General features: G+C 47.1%; 1 protein-coding gene across 7 annotated transcripts in view; it reads right to left on the bottom strand.

The window, feature by feature from the left end:
* LOC119178697 (fat-like cadherin-related tumor suppressor homolog) overlaps positions 1–23905 on the bottom strand; it is an 812220-nt gene that overhangs the window by 232902 nt on the left and 555413 nt on the right. For all 7 annotated transcript variants that reach the window (XR_012888480.1, XM_075882464.1, XM_075882456.1 and 4 more), the window contains one exon: positions 16314–16481. Coding sequence is in view for 6 of the 7 variants with exons in the window: in XM_075882464.1 (XP_075738579.1) it covers positions 16314–16481 (168 nt within the window). In the remaining variant the exon portion in view is untranslated. The remainder of the gene's footprint in view (positions 1–16313; positions 16482–23905) is intronic.

The following is a 23905-nucleotide window of genomic DNA, read 5'->3' on the forward strand; positions in this document are numbered from 1 at the left end:
TAACTCAATTAATCACAACAGTTCATGAATTTACTAATGTTTTTCACAAAGGCGGTCAGATTAATTTAATACTTTTAGACTTTTCCAAGGCGTTTGACAAAGTGGTGCATTAAAGTTAATATTAAAAATAAGAGCAATTGGATTACCCTTGCACATTATTCACTGGGTTAATATATACCTTACCAATAGAAAACAGTACGTAAACATAGATGGATTCAGTTCGCGATTTTTAGATGTGCACTCAGGAGTTCCGCAAAGTCCGTTTTAGGCCCACTCCTTTTTAACATCTATATTAGTGACATTCAACACGTAGCGAACCAGTCTGTTCATTTGAAATTATTCACAGATGACTGCATCATATTTACACCTGTTAACTCTGTACATGATCAAATCACATTGAACAGCACTTTAAATAAATTGGCAGAATGGTGCAACAAATGGGAAATGATAATGAACCTTCAGGAAACTGTGCACATGAGTATCACTGACAACTTGAACCAACTTTTTTTACCTAATGTATACAAGATAACCCCCTCGAAGAGGCTCAGACGATCGCCGGCCACCCCACACACGTGCTCTCCTGCACCTAATAAGCCTGCGGCTATGACTGACATGCCTCTCAGTCTTTCCACAACCTCGTTCACTGCACCACGTTTATCTGCCACACACTATTCACGGCTCGTCTTCATACACAGCAGACTGCGCTGAAGCTGCAGCCGGTAATCTGCTGCCACAAACGACAGCAGAAGCAGCGTCAACACGCCTTGGGCATCTACCACTCTCCCCATTGATGTTATCACCACCGGCAACATCAACATCCTCCTGACCTACTGGTCTGACCGTACTATGCCATTGCTATAAACAACCTTTCTGATGCCAGTGCCAGAGCTTGCGTGAGCATCGACTCCAAAACATCAGCCTGCGTGTGTTCTTGACCCACAATCGACTTTCACTTTGGCTGTTGTACTCGCTATTGCCAAAGGTGCCCTCATCGCGAGCCTCGCCCGCCTGCTGGATCATTCCCAAAACTACCGACCATAGGCCCACTGGTTCCCAAAGGCCCCTCCACATTGACAATCTGAACTGCAAACGGACACTTTTATTTCACTACATGAACACCCTTGTATTGTGGGGAAGCACGTGCGCCCATGCATCCATTCCTCTTTTGTGGCAGACCAGTTGCGGGGACACGTCGGTCCCTTTGATAAAGAGACAATGCAGCCTCTTTTGAAAGAGACATTCACCCCGCAGCCGGCGCACGCTATTCCCCCCTTTCCCAGTTCACGAAATGGGTTACTTTCCCTTGTCAAGAGAATCAACCCTCGGAGAGAGGATAAATGGGAGGTTGGTCAAAACGAGCATACTGGCGGGAAGACGCTCTCCCTTGCACTGACCACGAGACGGAGGACAACTCCCAGATTTTCCTGCGAGCCAAGGACACCTATGACGAAAGACGTAAGCGTATACCCTTTGTTATCTTCCTAGAGCAAACAATTCCTCTACGCGACATTACGTGTTATTGCTAATGTAGCAATAAAGTGTTGTTTTGTTGACCTAGCGTGTTGCCTTATTAGCCCGAACCCGTGTAGCTGAGATGACTCGAGCTACGAGAAGGGGACATTAATGGTGCATGGTACGACTGTGTGCGTCTGAAACATCAGCTAAACTTCTGCGTCAGCCGCACATAGGGCAGAACCCCTTCAGTATACAAGTGCCCACAATTTCTCACTCTGGGTTCATTTCTGTGGGAAGGGGGAGTTAAGATTGGGATGATGGATGTAATCCGGACGGTTCAGATGATCACGACGACACGTTGAAGGACTGGACTGCTTGCTAACTTCCTGGCAAACTTCAGTTTATTTACACACTGACACATATTTACAAACAAAAACCAGGTTGGCCACTAAACCAACCACACAGTAAGCACTGGCCTGTATCATTATTAACATCGGCGTTACTTGCCGAGCCCTTTCTATACTCCACACACCGACACCAACTTCTCGATGTAGTATCAACCTTGGATCAGAGTCTGCACTAAGCATGACCTCTGTCCTCGCTTCCCGATTTCGTTCTCCAGCACCAAGCTCCCCTTCTCTCCATTTCTCTTCATTAAATATCTCCCGTCTCATCTGAGACAGCCTCGTGGGATGAACCCCTGCTCGATGCTCCACCAATGCAGCAAACAACTCCCCTTTCCTCAGAGATGGGTCCCCCCCTCCGCGATCCCATACTTTGCTATCCTCTAAGCATCGGCTAAGAAGAACTACATTATTTCCTTGACGTACAGCTTAAAAGATACCTTCATGAGACAACAAGCCTGTCTAGACGGCCGGTCGGCTGTCTGGCGTTACTAGACATGATTCTGCTGTATATCCACACATATTGTTACAGCACAGTGCCAAGTTATCTTGTCGGGAGCGGTGTCACGACGGCGACCATTTATTTCTCAGTCTGGCTCACCATGACAGCGCTAATGCTGTGCGGATGACTCCCCAGCACAAGGTGCGATGAACAAAGGCTCACGGGGTTTGACGACAAAGGCACGTTCCGAGGAGAATGGCTTAGTCCGCGTCTGGGCAGCCTCATTTCACAGGCGCCGTCTACCGACTGGCCATCCTTCGCGTGCCACAAACATAACTGGGGGGAGGGATCTGTAGCGCTATTATATATCATCGATCTGCATCAGCATCATCACTTTTCAGCCATAGCACTGTGCCTGTTATACTGCTCGTGCTGGCAGCTGCCCCCGCTTAGCTTCGGCCCCATAGAGTAAAGTGGCGCGATCGCTCACCTTCTCGCTAGAGGTATATCAACTCCCTCACAGTGGAACATCCACTATATCATAAACTGAATTGCACTGAAGCCCGAAAACTGCATTTTTCCTCACCAATATTTGCATTCCAATAGTTGAATCTGCAGGCTTTAAAGAACAGGCATGACGTTATTCAAAAAGAGTGATTGCCAAAGGTACCAAAACGAAGTGATTTCGTGATGCCATTGCCATGCTCGCAATCCCTAGTGCACGATATCATGTGGAACCGAAAAGCATGGCCTTTGAGATGTGCAACCAGATGACATATTTTGGTGTTTACAATTTTAGGACACATATCTCAGAGCCTACACTTTTTTTCTAGTTAACCGCGCCAAAGCAACGACTCCCTGGTAAAAAACGACAAAGCCACAAGTGACACCGCTATCACCAACATGTCGATGATAGCACCTGGCTCATTATTTGTTTGTAGGCAGCATTGTCTTTTTGCGGCTTGTGGACTTGCGTACTTCGCGCATCGTTCCTAATAAATCCTGTGGAAGTGAGAACTAAACATTGATTTGCTTGTAGCATAATAATCATGACTAGTGCTAGGAGACACATCAAGTCAAGCGCCATCATAAACTGTTTCCTTGTGGGCTTAGGTGACAGGTAATGACTTTGGGTGCGTCATCACTGCTGGCAAAGGAGTACAGTGCCTTACTGAATTCTATGGCTTGCTAGCAACTACGGGTTCCGTTTCAGACAGTGAGTGGCTTTATCAGCGCATATGACGACAACGCTGTTTCTGACTGCATTGAAGTCAAAATCATGGCTGATGTTGCTGGTGCAGTGGAAGTGTGTTGCTTCAGCCACTAACCCACCCCTTATTGCTCAGTGGAGCTTGCTTGGCATTCAGTGTCAATCAATACTATTGTGGTCGAATAAGCTGAATTTGCTTATTTGGAAAGCTTTAATGACATTGAGAACAATTAGGACTTGACGGCCCACAAGAAACAAAACAAGTTTACAGACTGCCGTATTTCCTTGCCTAATGAGCACACTCGCGTAATAAATACAGCCCCAACTACTGTCATCAAAATTGGGATTTTTTTTTCCCGCGTAACAAACGCAGCCCCGACATTCATCAGTTGCAGTCCCGCCAAATAACACCTGGTGCCTCCTTGCCCGTTCGATCTTTTCCATTTTGTGTGGAAGTGTGTGCGCCCAGCCTCCCTTTCCCTTTCACGGCACCGCAACAGCCTGTTGCGGGGTCATGACTGTCCTTTTGAAAGTCAAAAAAGCCTCTTGCAAGGGGATGGAATACCCATGTGGCCAGCACTCACGATTCTCCCTTTCCCAACATGCAGAACGGGTTTCCCCTCCCTCGGCGAGAAAAGGTATTATTTTCGTCAGAGAGAGGTAAACCCTTCAGTGAACAGAAATAGCATGCGGACAGCCGTACGCTCTCTTTGACACCGGCCTACAAAAAGAAGGAGGTCGAACCCACAATCCCCTGCGAGCCGAGGACGACAACGACGAAGGAGTAAGCGTCAACACCTTTGTTATCTGTCTCTTTATGTGACATTTACGCGCTATTGCTAACGTACAGCAATAAAGTGTGTTGTTGACCAAGCCTGTTGCCTTATTCGCCCGAACCCGTGTAGCTGCAATGAGACTAGCTACGTATAGGAGATTTTAATTGTGCACGGTACGACTGTGTGCAGCTAATACATTAGCTAGGCTTCTGTGTCAGTCGCACATAAGACGGACTCCCTATATCTGGCACCCAACGTAACGAATTCGGCAACACGGCTAGTTTTGTGCACGCGAGCAACTACCGACGCTTCTCCACACGTCGGATAACAGGCATGTCGGAATTCCAAGAATTGTCTATGTTGTCTGACGTCCCGTCCCAGAGTGGCAAAAGTTTGACTAATGCGGGGGGCACTGTTAGAACTTTCTAACAGCGTAGATTTTGTCCTTTCATGCGGGATGATCAGGAGGGTGCAGAGACCGCGTTAGCAGAGATTAGGCCTACGACAGAAAATGTCGCACATGGCACTCCGGCATGTCGCGATGAAAACAGAGAGATGCCGTCACAAGTTGCTCCGACACGCGTTTCAACTGTAGGCGAGTGCGTGGGCAACAGCTTACCCTTGAGCAAAATACTCTCACAAAATGCGCTGTCAGTTATGCGAAGCCTCACTAGCGCACTGCAGAACACAGCGCAGGCCCCAATGCAGACTGTACGACCACGTATCAAGGTAAACATATCTACCTGCACGGCTTATCACGACTGCAAGAGCGCCAACGAGCATCTTGACCGGTTGCTTCATTATGAGCAGGCGACGGGGCTTTCTGACGGCGAAATTCTCGAGAGCCTGGTCCCGGTGTGGCTCACGGAGCAAGCAGCCTGATGATTCCGACTAATCGGACATTGCACCCGCACGGTAGAAGAGTTCCGCGACAACTTCTTGAGCCAATTCCTACTGGCTAATTATGAGTGGCGTTTGCCAAGGGAATTGGAGCTACGCACCCAGCATCTGGACGAATCCTTGCTGGAGTATGTATGGGCGATAGACGAGCTGTATCGATTCGCTAACCCTCACACCACCAACGCGGAAAAAGTCGAGCGCATTACGAGTCAAGCGCAGCCGATAGCACACTTCAAGGGATGTAAGTTCGCAGAGCTAGAAGAGCTTGCCACCGAGGCGAAGTGCATACAAGGGGACATCCTCACTGCACGATCGTATCGCCCACCTCCGCCTGCAGCCCAGTCAATCGAGCCTTACTGCGCGAGGAATGGCGGCGCGGTAGCCTCAAAACCGTTTAGGGGTAACGCGTCAGCATCGTTCGCTGATGAGCACGCACCATGCGGTTGGGCACTGTCAGACCGCGCTTTGAACCCCTACGCTTACGCGCTCCATATGGCCCACCCCGCACCCGCGCATCAAATTCTAAGGCAGGAGCAGGCGGCCGAAACGAGGCCTAATGAGCAGCGCAACCCAGAGCAAGGACCACCTGATCGAGGCGACTTACGATGGAGCTGGCGTGGCGTCCACGGTCCTTGGTATCGGTGCGGCGTGCCGGGGCACATCGCCCGCAAATGCGACAGCACACTTGGTCAAGAGCAAACACGCGGTTCGGGAAACGGACGGCACCACCGGTGATCCACATCGGACCTTGTGCGGCGATCAGCAATTCCACCAATGCGCTCGGATCACTTGCACCGTCAGCCTGTCGCGCAAGTGATGCGGTAGGCTCGCCCGCACCACTAATCGAGTTAACGATAGCTCAAAAGAAGTTCGTAGCACTTTTGGATACTGTGGCAAGCGCTTATTTATTTGGTGACGATGTGTTGCACCATCTCCCAGGAACAATATCCGCTTGAGACAAAGCAACACCATTTCCCGCCTTGCTACAGGCACAGGACAATCGAGCGGAACGGCTAGGCTAGTGATCCGCTAGGATAGATGCATGAGACGACAACGTTTTATGCATCTTCCTGAGCTGTCAATGTCTCTAATCCTGGGTTGAGACTTCCTCACCAAGTCGGGTATTGTCATTGACATTGCAAATGGCAGTTACCGAGAGCGTGACCAAGATGCACTAAATCTTTTCTTAAAGGCCCCCGCATTGACAAAAGCATGCCAATCGCAGGGAGAGGCATGACTACGCGGTGATAAAAGCACGCCAAGAAAGTGAGTAACTCCCTCCCCCCTCCCCCCCCCCCGGAAACATGCGCTGCGCTGCAGGGAAGGGCAGTGCAACCACTTTAGTAGAGGCACAGAACCTACTAGAAGGAGAACGAGCGCAGCTGTCGTCGCTGTTGTACAAGTATGGGCGATGTTTATTGACCGTCCAGGCCGCACTACGCTGGTCAAGCATAGAATTGACACGGGCGATGCACCACCTTGTAAATGCAATACCGAGCGATAAGCTTGACTAAGCAGAAAGCACTTGACGCCACCTTGAACGTACTTATCGACACACGCGTAGTTGAGAGGTCAAGCACGATACATATCGCCTTTGTATAGACTACCGCAGGTTGATTGAGGTTATGAAGAAGGACGCATACCCTCTTTCCTCCATTTCATCGTTAGTATCCAAGCTAGGTCGGGCGAAGTACTTCACTACGCTCGATGCTAGCCATGGATATTTTCAGGTTGAGATGGAAGAGCGGGATAAAAAGAAGTCAGCTTTCACGTGCCACAGGGGACTTTTACAATTCAGGAGAATGTCTTTCGGTTTGGTGAGAGTTCTCGCTACGTATTAGAGGCTAATGGAGCGTGTTCAGGGAGATGCAAAGTGGCAGCACGCACTCGCATATCTAGACGACATAGTGGTTTACTGAAAAATGTTCGAGGGGCACTTGCGCTACTTGAGAGACGTTCTAGAAAGGCTGAGGTCTACGGGAATCACTCTGAACCCGAACAAAGCTCAGATAGCGGCGAACCGAATAACATTATTGGGATTCACGCTTCACGCGGGTCACATTTTGCCGGATAAGGGTAAGTTTGAAGCAATATTCAGCTATCCATCGCCGAACAATACCGGTGAGCTGAAGCGCTTTCTGGGGATGGTGAACTTTTATTGCCAGTTCATTCCAGACTGCACGGCAGTGCAGGCGCCCTTGACAAAGCTCTTGAGGAATGGCGAACGTTGGGCTTGGAGCCAAGAGCAGGAGGCCGCACTGCGTCGCCTCACGAAGTTGCTGGCCAACACGGCCGAGCTGCAGCTACCCGATTTGAACAGGAAGTTTGTGATTCACGGAGACGCAGGGGACCTGGGCTTAGGAGCAATTCTACTTCTGGAGCACAGAGGTTCCGTTGCAGTCTTGTACTTTGGGACCCTCTTCTGTATATTTTACTCCCTGTAACATACTTTATGACATGATAATAAACTGATCGATTGATTGAGGTTCCCTCCGACCGATTACGTTCGCGAGCCGTACAATAACGTGAATGGAGAGGAACTACTCGGTAACAGAAAAAGAGTGTCTTGCGATAGCTTTCACTCTCCATTAAGTTTGAATTTTACATCGATGGAGTTGCGTTTGTGATTGAGACTGACCACATGGCTCTGATGTGGTTGAGCCGCTTGAACGAACCAACTGGCCATCTGGCGCATTAGGCATTGCTGCTACAGCGTTACGACTTCCCCGTTCCTTACCGCAATGGTAAGAACAATGCTGCGGCCAATGCACTATCGTGCACTCCAGCCCGACACGAGGCAAGTCATGCGACTAACCCGGAACGAACTGAGAGTGAGGCAATCGCGCTAAAAGAAACAGTGGAGCAAACGTTAGTTCAAGGCAAAAGCGTGAACCACATAGAGGCTGTCGTTAGCGCAGGGATTGTTTTCAGCAGAATTGAACTGTTAGAAGCTTAGCAGAAAGATCCATTTTGTCGAAAGGTGTTCGACGAGCTCCGGGAGCCGGGCGGTAGTGAGGCCACTGTGCACATGGGGGCAGCTGGTATTGCCGTCGGTGCGGAGCACTAGGCAACAGCTGGTAGTGCTGTGAGCACGCTGGATTCATATCTACAGGATTCTGGCGGCGTCCTGCTGAAGTACATCCCATCTGATGATGACACAAGTGAGTCATTGAAAGTCGCAATACTGTGCACGTAGAGAGGATCACTTCTTCGCTACTTTCATGACTCGTGCATTGTTGAACATGCGAGTGGCCCCAAGATTTACACTAAGTTGTGTCGCCTCGCTACCTGGCCAGGCATAAACTGTGATGTAATTCACTACGCTTGTTCATGTCGTGTGTGCCAAAGCGTAAAGCCACGAGGCGGACGTTTGCTTGGCCTCATGCAACCGATTAACAGACTCCCTGACAAATCAAGGCATGTGATGTAATGGGTCTGTACTCCACAACTCCTAGCAGAGAGAGGTTCTTGTTGGTGATCCCGGATCACTTCACTAAGTGGGTGGCACTTTTCCCCCTTAGGAAGTTGATGGCTCGAGTGATATTAGAAAAGTTGATGAAGGTTTTCACCAGGTTCGGTTTCCCTGAGCAGTTGATTACAGACGTGTCTTATTTCACTGCAAAGGTGTTTGTTGAAATGTGCGCCGCGTTGGGTATTAAGCACAAGAAAACAACCACGTACCATTCTCAGTCAAACCCCACGGAGCAAGTCAATCGCAACATCAAGCACACAATTGTTGCGTTCTCTCAAAAGCATAGGGACTGGGATACCTACCTTCCAGAGATCGGTTCTGCATTGCGATTGATCGTGAACCGATCGACTGGGTTTGTGCCTTCTTTTCTGAACTTGGGGAGAGAATTGCTGAATCCGATGGAAACCGTCTTCGCGGATCACAATGGAGTGCCAGTGGCGACATCAGCACGTGCTGAATACGCAATGCAGCTGCGCGAGAAGCTAGTGGAAGCTTTACATAATCTCGGTATAATGTCAGCACTGCTAGGGCATAGCGGAAGGCGCAGTACGATCGCACGTATTGAAACGTACACTACGAAGAGGGAAATCTGGTGCTGTTTCGCCATCATGTTTCCAGCGCTGCTAGCAAACAGTTTGCAGCCTCACTGGCAACGAAATGATCCGGGCTGTACAGAATGCGAGAAAAGGTTTTCTTGCTCGTTTATCCACTCCCAAACATGAAAAACCGAGGGGCGGACCGGTGCACGTATGTGACTTGAAACACTATGTGTCACGGGAGGAGCACGAGGACTACAGTCAGCCCCCCTCCAGCCTGCAGGCGGCGGGTGAGATCACTCGACATCGAGTTAGAACCCAGAACCACATTACTTCCAGCGTAACAGGCGAAGACAACTCTCCACTGCAGGTCGCGTTTGATATGTTCGACCCGAGGTGCAAGGGTTCTTGCGAAACATGTGCGATTGTTAACCTGTTCTTCTTTCTGTGTCCAATTTCATCGGGCAGATGGAGAGTTGAAAGAGAAAGAGGTGCCGCCGGAACAGCTCGGAAAGGGAACCGCTTCTCTTGCCGGATCAGCCCCCAAAACCATACATGTCGGCATCTCGGCCCCACTCAACCAAGCAAATTCACTTCCAGCCTACCCCATCGCCCTCATCTCCAGTCCTTTACGCAAGAGGCACCTGGGTGACAATCCGCCAGCCCAGCCGGGAAAGCAAGCTGCGTCGGAGCCGCTGTCACAAGGACAAGCCTACCTAGCCGAGCCATGATTTTCTGCACACCCTTGTGGTCTCTGCTACCTCGAGGCCATGGTGTGGCATGCCGAAGATGACTCTCCAGTCTGCCAGATCGGGGGAGCCGTGACCCATGCTGCAACCCAAACTATGCTGGAGAGGGCAGCCGGGGGCCAGTGCTGAGCTAGACTCGTCACAGACTGGCTACCCCCCAGTCGCCATCAACAACCTGAGTGGCGGGAGTAAACGGGGTGCAGTGCGGACCAGAGTTCTAACAGCACCAAATCCACGCAGCAGTAACGGCAGAAAAAGCGACAGCAGTGGCAATAATGGCGGCGGAGGACACAGCGATGGCAATGACTGGCCATGTTGCAAGTGGGCACGGCATCAGTGGTGGTGACTACTTTGGATGCAGCAGAGACAAGTAAGGGCACCGGCGGCACTCATGGCTGAGGGCCAACCGCAGGCGGCACGAACTGGGACCCACCGTCGTAGCTTTCCTCGATGACGAATAAAAAAATACTTTCATGTTTCAGTCTCTGTCGTTCGGGGGCCTTCTTAAGGGGGTGGAGGATGTAAGGGAGCACATGCGCCCAGCCTCCCTTTCCCTTTTATGGCAGCGCGACAGCCTGGTTGCGGGGACATGACTGTCCCTTCGAGAGTCAATAAAGCCTCTTGCAAGGCATTGAACACCCCCACGGCCAGCACTCGCGATTCTTCCTTTCCTGGCATGTGGAACGGGTTGCCCTTCCCTCAGCGAGAAAAGGTGTTATTCTCGTCAGGGAGAGGGAAACCGGGTCAGTGAACAAAACTAGCGTGCGGACGGCCGCACGCTCTCTCTGACACAGGCCTAGAAAGAAGGTGGTCGAACCCGCAACCCACTGCGAGCCGAGAACGACAACGACTACGTCAACCCCTTTGTTATCTGTGTCTCTACGCGACATTTACGCACTATTGCTAAAGTATAGCAATAAAATGTGTTGTTGATTTAGCCTGTTGCCTTATTCTGTAGCTGCAACCCCTGTAGCTGCAATGAGACTAGATACAGATAGGGGACATCAATCATGCACGGTAGGACTATGTGAGCCTGAAACATTATCTAGGCTTCTGCGTCAGCTGTACATAGAATGAACCCTTTACAGTTTTTACAAAAACCTGAGCCATATTTCTTCATCTTTGTCAGCCACAGCATCAAAGTATTGCACAAAATTCATTTCACTTGTGGAGCAGGCACTTCGTTTTTCCAAAAAATGATGAAGAATTCTAGTGATCCAACTCGCGTTCAGTGATTCAACTCACGTTGGATCACTGAGACGTTCGATCACAAGATAAATGTCGAAGCGACGACCATCCTTGAAAGCGAGCCGAACTCGAGGAGAAGGTTGTTACTCGAGTCCTGGCCCATACAGAGGACAGCCCATAACATCAACCGCTCTCTCGGAACCCTTCCCCCAGTGTATACAAACGGACTACGCTCCAAGGCAAAACGAGAAAGAGAGGTCATTATCCACTCCGCGAGTGCTTTGAAGACGCCGCTGCTACATAGCCTCCGCAGTCACCCCTGAGGAAGGAACCAAGTCGGTTTCGAAACGTCGGGTTTCTTTAAAACTATTGGTTGGAGTCTAAATCATCTTCCAGTTTCATACCTAACAAGACAGACTTCTATCGAATGTTTACATTCAATATCAATATCTTGAATTACGTCATGATCCCCTTCTAGTTCAATATATCCAGGATTGACAGCATTGTTCAGTTTCTATGTATTAAATATAATTACTCTACAAAAATGTACATATAGACCTGCATTAGTAATATGCATGAAGTCTTCCGTTATCGCACGAGAATAGTCGTTTTTCATATGTCTTGGGAAGATCGTTTTTCCCAGTTTGAAAAGTATTCCAGCACGCATTGCAGCATAGCAAACATTGCAGAATGAAATGCTCTTTCCAAAAAATATAGGTAGTAGAGCAACAAAACTATTTTAGAATGAATAAAAATGTGAAAAGTGTGAAATTTTTTGTCACCAGCTAGTAAGAGCGACTAGTGACACTAGATGTGAGCCTATGTTTAATATAACAATACAAGCAAAACCATAGCGGCTGGAAACTGGCTGTGAGAGTCACCTGCACACTCTATACATGCGGCGGACCTCGAGAAATAGTTTTTTTGCAGAATTAATTTTCCCAGACCTCTCTATTGATTAACTGGCATAAATTTCTGACAATTATTACAGCTTGACTCGGTCAAACCGCAAAGCTAACACACCAATTCGATATTTAGCTTGCAAAGTTTTTTCTCACTACAGAACTTCGATGTTACTGTAGCATAATCACGAGGGGCATGCACTTCTGTCAAGTTCGCCAACCTGTGGGGGTGCTGACACCTCCTCTGTAAAGTTGTCTGCGCCGTATGGCGCAAGTGTCTCGCCCCAAGGCCGCACTTCGGGTGACGATCGCCGGGCGATAGATGGCGTTGTGTTCGCGTTGAGTACCACTGTTGGTAGAGTGGTAGCCCCGGCATTGACCCCTGGCGGAAGGCAGGCCTTGGTGGCGGGCGAGAGTGGAGCGAGCCCCTTCTGCGTGTGGCGGCTGCCGCGAACGGTTGTCTTTTGCGGTGGGTCTGCCGTGGACGGCACCGCGGGTCGCCTGCAGTAGGCCCACGTGGTGAGTCAAGCGCTGGCGACGCCGCTTTGGGTGTGTTAGTGTGTTTGTCATGTTGTGTGTTTATCGTGTTATTGTGTAATGATGTCCTAGCATACTACATAACGAGTTATGTATCAATTCGGCGGACGATATCGTCATTGTAAATTAGTTAAATAAATGTATGTATGTTATTTGGTTAGTACCGACCGCGTCTTCTGTGTCCGTTCACTCCAAGAGCGTGGCGTGGCGCTCGCTCGCATCGTCGAGACCCCACACTGGCGCCCAACGTGGGGCTCTTGGAGTATCGGACGACAGTTTTGACGGTTTGGTACAAGTTTTCGTTAGAGCCGGGGTGAAGTAGGCCTAGAGGAGACTTCTCCTCGCTAGCGTCGGTGGTGTGCTTTGTTGAGAAGCGAGGAGATTGGTTTTGTGACGCGTTTGAATTTGTCAGCAGGTTGAGTTTTTATTTTTTTTTGCTCGCAAGTGTTCTTTTTTTGTTGGTGCTAGTTTTCAAAACCATTGTTGAATTGGGACGATAGCCATGCGGTCTGCATCCTGGGGTGAGCAAGGCCTAGAGCACGTGGTTTGTAGGCCAGGCTCGCAGGCGAGTGAGTACGGAAGCCTCGTGGGTGGTCGGATATTCTGTAAATAGCTTATTCTGTCACTTTGGGCTCAGGGAGCCAGGCGTCGTTGCTGACTTGTATTGCGGCTCAACGCCGGGACGTCGTGACACCGCCCGGGGCGGTGGACGCCGATCGCTCGGTAAGCTGCTGTGTGCGGCGAGCGATAGGGCCACCTCACAGAATAGATATCTCCTCGCGGTTGCCTCTTCTGCGCCTAGGCTGGGTGCTGGGTGAATGCCGGTTGTTGCCGAGCGACTCATTAGGCGCTCTGCGCAGCCGCCTGTCGCACGTGGCACAACTAGGTGGATCGTGGTGATGAAGTGTTGCGCTCTGCTTCCCTCACTTTTTTTGTTATCTTGCGATGCACGACTCAGGAAAAGTAATTTTTTGTTTTATTTTGATGGGCGTCTCGGCCGTCACCGATGTATTAGCTAAGCCGTACTGACCATCGTACCACGTGGACCAAAAGCCCAAAGCTCCCTTCCGTAGGTCCTGCTCTATCGTTTCTTTTGGTTTTTTTTTGTTGTTGATGTATTCAGTGGGAGAGATGTCATCCACGGCCGGCTGTCTTGTGCACATTGTCAGCGTTGCTAGCCAGGAATGCGGTCGTGAGGTTGGGCGATGTAGATGCCTAGGACCTGCGCAACTGCCTGCAGTGCGGCGCCCTCGTGAGTGCTGGTCGCAACGGAAAAAGGTGTCGGCACGAGTGACAGATTATCGCGCCGACAGCAACGTTGTTGCGGGACCGGCACTGAGGTGAAGTCGAGCCGCACAGTGCAGCAGTGTCGACTGGCGGCGGTGTCATGGTGTAAGGACATTATGGACATCTAATGTCATTTTTTTTTGTTAAAGCTTGTGTAGCTGGTCTCTTTGTTTTCGGGATGTGGTTTGATTTAAGGTGGAGAAATGTGAGAGTGCTAACACCCCCCTGTAATGTTGTCTGTGCCGTGCGGCGCATGTGCCTTGCTCCAAGGCCGCATTTTGGATGACGACCGCCGGGCGATAGATGGCATTGTGTTCACGTTGAGTAGCACTATTGATAGAGTGGTAGCGCCGGTAGTGACCCTTGGCAGAAGGCAGGCCTTGGTGGCGGGGGAGAGTGGAGCGAGCCTCTTTTGCCCGTGGCAGCTGCCGCAAACGGTTGTCTCTCGCGATGGGTCTGCCGTGGACGGCACCGCGGGCCGCCTGCAGTAGGCCCACGTGGTGAGTCAAGTGTTGGCGACGCCGCTTTGGGTGTGTTAGTGTGTTTGTCATGTTGTCTGTTTATTGTGTTATTGTGTAATGATGTCGTAGTGTATTACATAACGAGTTATGTATCAACTCGGTGGACGATATCGTCGTTGTAAATTAGTTAAATAAATGTATGTATGTTATTTGGTTTGTACCGATCGCGTCTTCTGTGTCTCTTCACTCTAAGAGCGTGGCGTGGCGCTCGCTCGCCTCGTTGAGACCCCACAAACCTAGTGCATTTTTCCAACTACATACGCACATTGCTTCCTGCAAAAGTCTGTAACGAAATCGCTATGTTGCCCAAGTCGGCAAATTAAAAAAAATTCTGAAAGTTGAGTGGCTGAACTAGCAACTAGAAAGTGCTGGATGCATGAGAAAAAAGTTTAACATGCCAAAATCTATGACCGAAAATTGTCGATCACCGGTGATCAATTTTAATAGGCGTGGTAACGAAACAGTTAATGTGGTGCTGCCTTCGCACGATGTTTTGCTCCGTGCTCATCAGCACATCTTGCACAACTTTTCAACATTATCATGCAACTGTGCATGCAGTTTCCAGACTGCTGAAACTTTAGAGCAACAATTTTTCTATCTATACTTTGTCTTAGAAATGACGCACACTGCTAATTGGTGTAGCCATGCATACTACGAGTGACGTTTTTGATGACTTGGCTTGGCTCATGTATGGAGAGCCTAAAGAAGCCAACACAAGGTGCAAGCAACCTTAAGCGGAGGTGCACACAGGGCACACACAATACGGTACAAATACAGGGAAAGTGTATAATGCCACATGATCTCATTGTAAGAGCTTGTTATTTTCAAAAATAGTTAAAAATATTTAAAAAAGATGCTTCAGCACAGTTACAGGAACTCCTGGGAAAGCAAATAACACCAGCTTTCACAAATCATGAGAAGGGCTGGCATGGTTGCTATCAATTCTCAGTGTTGTTGGAGGAAAGGTACATTTTCAATTAGAGCCTTTTAAATAAAAGAACACTGCATGTAAATTAACTACATGCGTTTGGGATTAACTGCTGCAGCTACGAACTCTACGAACAACGAGGTTTCTGTCGCACAGGAAAAAAATGAATTAAAAAAAGCAGCTGTCAGTCCCTGAGAGTAATTTTCACTGCAATACTCTGTTGTCATGCAGAAAAGCAAAGAAGGATTAGGAAAGGGCTATTAGTCGTCGCGAGTCATAAAATGTCTGCTACGTTATTGAGCACACAAGCGCACGTGTGCCACATATATACGAGCATATATATAATTATTCATGTATGAATTCTTTACTAGCAATCATTCAGGGCTGTCTGACATTGCAGCAGCCCTCTGAAACAATAAATGAAAACATCGCCACTTTTCTTTTGTCGCATACTAGTTTTACATGTTTTATTCATGATACGAATATTTTTGGCAACACTGTGAGATTTGAACCACTTGAGTTTCACTGTAAAAAGCATTCTTAATCTATAATTGGTGCTTGTTTAGAATGCAAAAACAAAATAGGCATTCACTCGTCTCTACTGATAAGTACAGCTACTATTAGGCCTTGAGAGCTTTCTTAGACATGGCTATAGCAATGTGACAGCAGGAGCAAGGTAAAAAAATGTGAATTCGTTTATTAAAGCTGCTCCAATTTCAAATTTGTGGTGACTATGTGAGGATCACGTAAAAAATATATATTTGTAGAATCAGAACCAAAACCCTCTAAGCAGCTAGATTATTGGCACAAAAGCAACCCAAGCGCAAGTTCCTGGGTGTCAATGGCAAAAGCAGCCAAAGCTGCAAGGTGTATATTCAAAGACTGAGCTTCATCGAAAAATTCATAAATTCTGTGACAAGTGTATCATCACCCAAAATCGAGGTAGGTGAGGTATGTGCACTTTATTCAGTTGGTGGAGCACCCATGCTCAAGATTCCCTATTCACCTGAGGCAGTATGTGAATGTGGAGCCCAGCAGCTGCCTCCAAGGTCACATGACGCTCGTGCAGCCTGGCTGCCACAGTGGCCGCTGGCATAGGCCCGCCTTCGAGCTGAACGGCCAGAAGCACGTCCAGCTGCCCCTCCTCCCCTGCTGCTGGCTGCACACTCACCAGCTGCAAGAGACAGACAGCCATTACGACAAGGTATGGCATTCTGACTAGGCACTGCCAGGAACTTCTCACTTTCTTTTGCTGTTCATGAATGCTTGCTTGCCGCAAGCCTCTCCACAGATTACTGAAGCTAAACCCAGATGTATCTCAAGCCTGTGTAGAGTAATGCAATGGCGTGATGTACTGATAAGACAAAATGCCCACAACTAAAGCTTGTCTACAACCTTTACAAAACTCGGACAATCTATTCAGAAAACAACGAGTGGGTATTTTAAGGCCGTGCTGAAAAAGGCATCATCATCATCATCAGCCCGACTACACCCACTGCAGGGCAAAGGCCTTTCCCATGATCTGCCAATCAACCTGGTATTGTGCTTTCTGCTGCCATGTTATACCTGCGAACTTTTTAATTTCATCGGCCCACCTAACTTTCTGTCTCCCCCCTGTGCATTTGCCTTCTCTGGAAATCCTAACCTTAATGACTAGCGGTTATCTTGCCTATGCGATACGTGCCCGGCCCATGTCCATTTCTTCTTCATTTCAACTATGATATTCTTAACTCTGGTTAGTTCTCCGCCCCAATTTCTCTCTTCTTGTCTCTTAAGTTTACACCTATTTTTTTATTCATTCCATGGCTCGCTGCATCGTCCTCAATTTAATCTGGACCCTCTTTGTAATACCCTTGTCACATGGGTAAGCTTAACCGCTGTTATACCCATGTGCAGTTAGCAAACATAAGCACCATTACCGTAAACAAGACACAGGCGCTGTCACACGCTTGCAGCACCGACAAACTTGTATGCCTTTAGCGAACACAGTTTTAAGTTTTGTTAGGGCTGACATTAAAAATGCGTAATGCCATTAGTATCAAACGACTGCACAAGTTTAAGAACTGTGCCATCCTCTGCAAGAACGATCTGTTCCCAATTTATAGCTGCGTGTTCAAAACAATGCCATAACTACTGAGACACGTAGCTACGCCTCTTGGTAGCTCCTATGTGGTAAAAGTGGAAGCTTCATTAAAATATCAAATCTTCCATGGCAGTGATTATACACATAATTTATCTACCCAAATGCGTGTCAACGCCTTCGTCATCGCAACGATACAGTTGACTTGCTTATAGCTGGATATTTTGCTGAGAGCGGAGCTGCTCGCATCCGACATGGCGGCCACTATGTTGCCAGTTTAAAGCGCTAACAAGGATTGCCTCCTTTTGTTTATGATAATGGTCGTTAGCAGATCAGCTGCGGTTAGGGTTTTCGTGTGACTGGGCATGACAACTATGCTTGTGCGAATATTTCGGTGCTTCAAATATTTGAACGAATAGTAGAATATTTGGATTTGTTTCGATTAAAATTTAACTTATTGAAAATTTTAAAGTATTCACAATGAACAAATAGGTATATATCAATCTGCAAGTAACTGTTTGTAAAGGATGTTTCACTGCAGTGTAGAGATGCTAAGCCGTGGTAGCACTTGTCCAAGAAAAATTCGTACTGCCGCGAAGCCCCACTTCAAATTTAAAGGAACTCTGCAACACTTTTTCAGTATGGCTATAAAACGCTGCCGCTCGAGGTCCTCTCGAGGAAGGCACATACAAATCCATTTAAAAGTTACACATATGTCGAATGCAAGTTTTGATAGATTATTATTTGTCCCAAAGTCACAGCTCAGGACGGCTACAGGTCATTATTTTAAAGTTATATTTGTTTTTGTTGTGAGACAGCAGGCAGGTAATCCGAATGTCATTTGTTGTTGATGATGTTAGATTCGCTGTGTCACAGAAGTATTAAGCACATCTTATTCGAATAAAGAATAAAAAATTACACCATCTCCCACTACAGAGAACCATAGGTCGACTTGACGGTCTTTTCAAGTGGAGCCCACCATGAATGCACTGTAGCTTCTGTTGCTGTTACTCATCCCAAACTTTTGTTGGAGCACGCCGTGCAGGTTCATCGCCACGTGGGAGCACGTGGGTTTCTCCCACGTCTGTGGCATCACGTGATCGCTGAGAGAGTGCAAGGGGAGCCCAGCCCCTCTCACAGGCCAGAACGCGCTAGCGGGTCAGCGTGTTCTGCAGTGCTTGAGCCAGCTGTTGTGCGTGCACAGTAAATGTGGTTACGCACACTGAACTGAGCTTTGCAATAAGCTGCTTCACATCTAAAAATTATGCATGGGCGTGTCACGAATCTCGGAGGTGAGTGAAGATAGATCGTGAGCACGCTGGTCGGCAAATCAAACCTGCTTTATTAACAAACAAGGACAAAAACAAGAAGAGAAAATTTAACACTGAATAAGCAAACAACCAAAAGTGGAAACCTAGAACACTACTGACAAAATCTCTAAAAGCTAGCTCATCAGTTTCAGCTGCACCTAACGACAGTCAAACTGGTGTCCCTAACTTCAGTCTGGCAACCTAAGCGTCGTAATCTGATCTTAACGAAATGGAAGTGTCTTACTTGGCTCCGTCGATCATTACGTCCAAACTGCTTTGTCCGACGCCGTTGTTGCCGACGATCCAGCTGAAATCCTCGCTTTATTGCATCACGATCACGCTGCAATGCCATAAGCCTGTCCCAGGTCGCAGTCGGTGACGTGGCACATAGTCGTCGTTTGTCAGTCCTAGGAAGAGACTGGCCCTCTCAAAGTGACGTGTTGTCCTGAGGCTTATTGCATGCTGACGTTGGAAGGGAAACTGCGGCGAGTGAGTTTGGACCAGCCGGAAGATGCTGCGGCAGTTCTGAGGAGCCTCGCTCGAGCGTCACCGAGGTCAACGGCCACGCCACGAAGTGCCAGTGTCGGGGCCTCCGAAGCCAAATGGCCGCTGCGCCCATTGGTAGAATGTAGCTACCGATGCGACCGTCTTCTTCCCTAGCCACGCAAGCAATGCCAGCTCATCGAACATTCTTGTTGCTCGTGTCACCCTCTTCGAGTCATGTGCTACGCCCTACATGCGCTCGTCCCTGTTCTGCGAGCTTCTCTTCGCATTTCATTGTCTTCGTCTTCTCCTTACTCATGACATAGGGTCCGTTTTCTTGAAATTTTATTAAAAAAAAAAAACCTCTCCTCTCCCTCGCTGTGATACCTGTACATTTTGACCACTTGCAATGATTCTTGTCATTCCACAGGCTTTTCCACTTAACACTACACCACCAACTTGTCACACATACACACTTTTCTGATCACTTCAGAACACTTATATAAATCTATTGTCCCTATTATTCTATCCACCACACCACGAACCGACACATTACTGTACATACATACTACAAACCCTATTTCACATTTGAACCTCGACGTCTTAGCTCTATTAGGCTTTGTTTTTTCCTGTCTTATCCTCTACACATGGTATTTTGGTGACTCACCATCTTTTACTCACAAAATCAGCTCCCACATTTTTCCTTCCTTTAATGAACTCCACACTAAATGATTATTTTCGCAGAGCGAGACTCTATCACATTACTTGTCCTTTTGTCAACTTTGCCTTGTTTGTGAAATCTAATGATTGATGGTCCATCTTTACCTTGAAATTCTTTCCAAACAGATAAATGTGGAACCTTTTAACAGCCCATACTAATGCTAAGCCCTCCTTTTCCATCGTCGAATAATTTCTTTCTGAAGTGTTAAACCCCCAGCTTGCATAAAATGCAAGATGCAAACTTCCGTCCTGTTTTTGCTGTAGGACTGCTCCCAGCACTTGCTCTGATGCATCTGCATAGAGGACGAACTCCTGCTCGAGATTCGGTGCCAATAGCACAGGCAGTTCGCTACACTCTCCTTTAATGCAACAAATGCTTCTTATACTATTGTCCACTTCCCAAGATTACTGGCTCTTTTCTTTCTTAACACAGCTAGAGGGGCTGCTATCTCTGCATATTGAAGAATAAATTATCTATAAAAGCCAGTGAGCCCTGAAAATGAGTGCATTTCCATTTTTGGCCTAGGGGCAACTGCCACCTGAATCTTATCAAAAATCTCCTCTTTTGTCATTATTATTCCCATACCCAAACCTGCGTTCGAACTTGGTGGGTTTCATCATAGGTTTGGCTTTTCCTAATTTCTGAAACACCTTTTCTAAGGTGTCTAGATGTTTTCCCATCTTTTGTAGCCCCCTGAATCTTTTCTAAAATCTCCTTTTTTGTCGTTATTCTTTCCATACCCAGTTTGTGTCCTGAAAAAGTGACACCTTGGAATTCGAGTTCACATTTTATGGGTTTCACCTCAAGTTTGGCTTTCCTTAATCTCTCAAACACCTGTTCTAAGGTGTCTAGATGTACTTCTTATCTGTCTGTAGCCGCCTAAATCTTTTTTTTTTTAACGCTTCTCTTTTGTCGTTATTCCTCCCATACCTAGATTGTGTCCTAAAGAAGTGACACCTTGGAATTCAAGTTCACGCTTTGTGAGTTTCACCTTATGTTTGGCTTTTTTTAATCCCTGAAGCATCTTTTCTAAGGTGTCTAGATATTCTTCCCATCTGTCTGTAGCCGGCTCAATCTTTTCTATAATCTTCTCTTTTGTCGTTATTCTTCCCATACCCAGTTTGTGTCTTAAAAAAGTGACTCCTAGGAATCCAGGTTCGCACTTTGTAGGTTTCACGTTAAGTTTGGCTTTACTTAATCTTTGAAACACCTATTCTAAAATGTCTAGATGTTCTTCCCGTCTGTCTGTAGCCACCACAATATCATCAATACAATGTTCTACATTTTGCAGACCATGTAGAACTCTCCTCATTAACTTCGTGAACACAGCTGCTGCAGTCTCTAACCCGAAGAGCATAAAATTGAAAGAGGCCCTTAGAACAAAAAAATGCTGTTTTTTCCTTCGAGGACTCTTCTATTGGCATTAGCCAATACCCCTTTACTAAATAAAACCGAGAAATGTTTTTTTAAAGTGACTTCTTTGGCAAACATTACATCTATCCTCGGTATCGGTCCAACATCTGCCACTAATATGTTATTCAGCAGCCTATAATCCACACACACTCTTTTAGATCCATCTTGTTTCTTCCTTAGAGCTAATGGTGCATTATATCCAGAACTTGATCTCTCAATGATGCTCTGACTCAGCATCCCCTCTACTTCTTCCTTGATTGCACTTTGTACAGTGAGTGGCAACGGGTAACATAAATTGGCTTGTGCACACCAATTTACATTCCACTACATTTGTGCTTCCCGGAAGGTCAGAAAATATATCGTCGAACTCGCGCGCAGCTTTTCACTCATCTCCAATGTCTGTTTTCGTGACAGATCTGCATTGATGACTACCCTTTCTATTCCCGTGCTCCCTTCTGCTCTATAAGTCTCTATCTTTACATCCTCACTCACCTCCATCACTACCATACAGGGTACGTTACCCACTGCTCCTACTTCCCTCTCTTCATATTTTTTCAACATATTTATATAGAACACTTTTTTACAGTTTGTACCAAATGCTTATAATATACTCCACTCCTCTTACGCGTCACTATGAAGAGACCCTTTCATTGCATCAGTAGTTATTATCACTGGAGAGTAGAATCGGAGCTTTATCTCCTGGCATCAACTTCAGCTCAGCCATTTTGCGGTCATAATACTTCTTGTATTGTTGTTGGGCAGCTCTTAAACTCTTGTGCACTATCTCACACGTTTCCTTCCAACTCAAGAACATATGTATATGTCGTTTTCGTCTCTGCTTCAATTTCCTCATTGGCCCATAACTCTCTCAAAATCGCCAATAGCCCTCTCACTATTCCACCATATATCATTTCAAATGGTAAAAAACTTAGATCTGCTTGGGGCACCTCATGGTACGCAAAAAGTAGCACAGGTGAATACCGGTCCCAATTTTTAGGTTTCTCTTGAAACGTCCTTTTCACCATAATCTTAAACATCCCATTGAATCTTTTCAACCCATTAGGCATAGGGTGATATGGTGTAGTGAGCCTATGTTTGATTGACAATAGCCTATATAACTCATTCATAAGTTCTGAAGTGAAATTTGAGCCCCTGTCACTTACCTGTTCCTTAGGCACACCGTATGTAGAAAATATTCCTAACAGCGCTTCTGCTATATGTATGGTATCCGGATATCTAGTTGCCATATCAACTAATGTCCGCACATATTGATTGCCCTTACTTGATGCTGGTGCTATTGATTCCATGATATCGATAGCCACCTTTCGAAAGGGCATGTCCACCATGGGCACTCTGCCTACTCTCCCTTTTGATACAGTGCGCTGACACACATCACATGACTTCACATATATTTTAACTTCAGAATGAATCCCTGGCCAAAAGAATTTTTCGGTGATTCTAGTAAGCGTGTTCTTAGCTTCCTGATGTGCTGCCATGACGCTATATTCCTGCTTCGCTGTTTCTTGAAAGGTTCTCCTACCTTCTGAAAACAACCCTATAATGATTCATTTTTCTCTGCTCTTTTTGAAACTCCACAGGGGTTATATCTATACTCTGCATGTTTGCCATCTTCAAGCCCATGGCCTCTGCTTATCTCTTTGCCACCACTCTCGTAACTGCTGCCAATGCCACTTTAGCTGATTGCAGCCACCCTTCTCATACACTTTCGTGACATAATTCCTTCCTCGCCCTCTCTTTTTGTTCCGCTGCTCTACAATTGAATTCATTATGCTTTCTTGTTGTTTTCCCAATTCATATCAGGCTCATCTGCTTTCCTCATTTCTGGCACATTACCTAATATCAGGTCATACATGGGCTTCCCGAAGCACTTTGCTGTCAGCCAGCCAGTATAGTATGAACTAGCAACTTTTATTTGAGAAGCCTTCTAATTGAACCGTCCGTCAAAATGACTGTTAGATTTTCTTTGTCCACTAGACTCTTTTTCACCAAAACAATGTTAGTGCCTGTCTCTCTCAAAACTTTCACCCTCCGTCCATGCACGTCTCCATTTACCAATAAAAAGCTGTCTCCTTGTAACTAAAGTTCCGTTTCGCTCTTTCCTACGTCTTCTTTCGGCATATGTTGCCCTTCCATGCTATCACTCTGTGAGTCCACTGTACAGGCTAATTTACCTGTAGACCCAACTTCTTTTGTGTTACTGCCCTGTGGGTCCACTGTACATGCTACCCTGTTAGTAGTCCCTGACTTAGATTCATTAGCGTGGTGTCCCCTTCTATTGCACAACTGACACACTACTTGTGCATGTGAACGACCATCTTCAGCTCGACAGTTCGAAGCTCAGTGCCCAATGTGGTTACACAAAAAACACTTGAGTGGTCGCTGTGGCTTGTTAGGTAATGCCTGAGGTGTACCCCTTGTTTCCTCTGGTTTAGCTCCGGCAAAATCCTCATTGACTTTCCCTAGGTTTCCAAGTTCCTGGGCCTCCAAATACTGATGGCATGTTTTACCACATCATCCTGTGAAAGGACCTTCCATTCTTTTAAGAAAACCCTTAATTGTTGCTACAGCAA

Source organism: Rhipicephalus microplus, chromosome 2 (assembly GCF_043290135.1).
Source record: "Rhipicephalus microplus isolate Deutch F79 chromosome 2, USDA_Rmic, whole genome shotgun sequence".
In the NCBI taxonomy this organism is placed as follows: domain Eukaryota; kingdom Metazoa; phylum Arthropoda; class Arachnida; order Ixodida; family Ixodidae; genus Rhipicephalus; species Rhipicephalus microplus.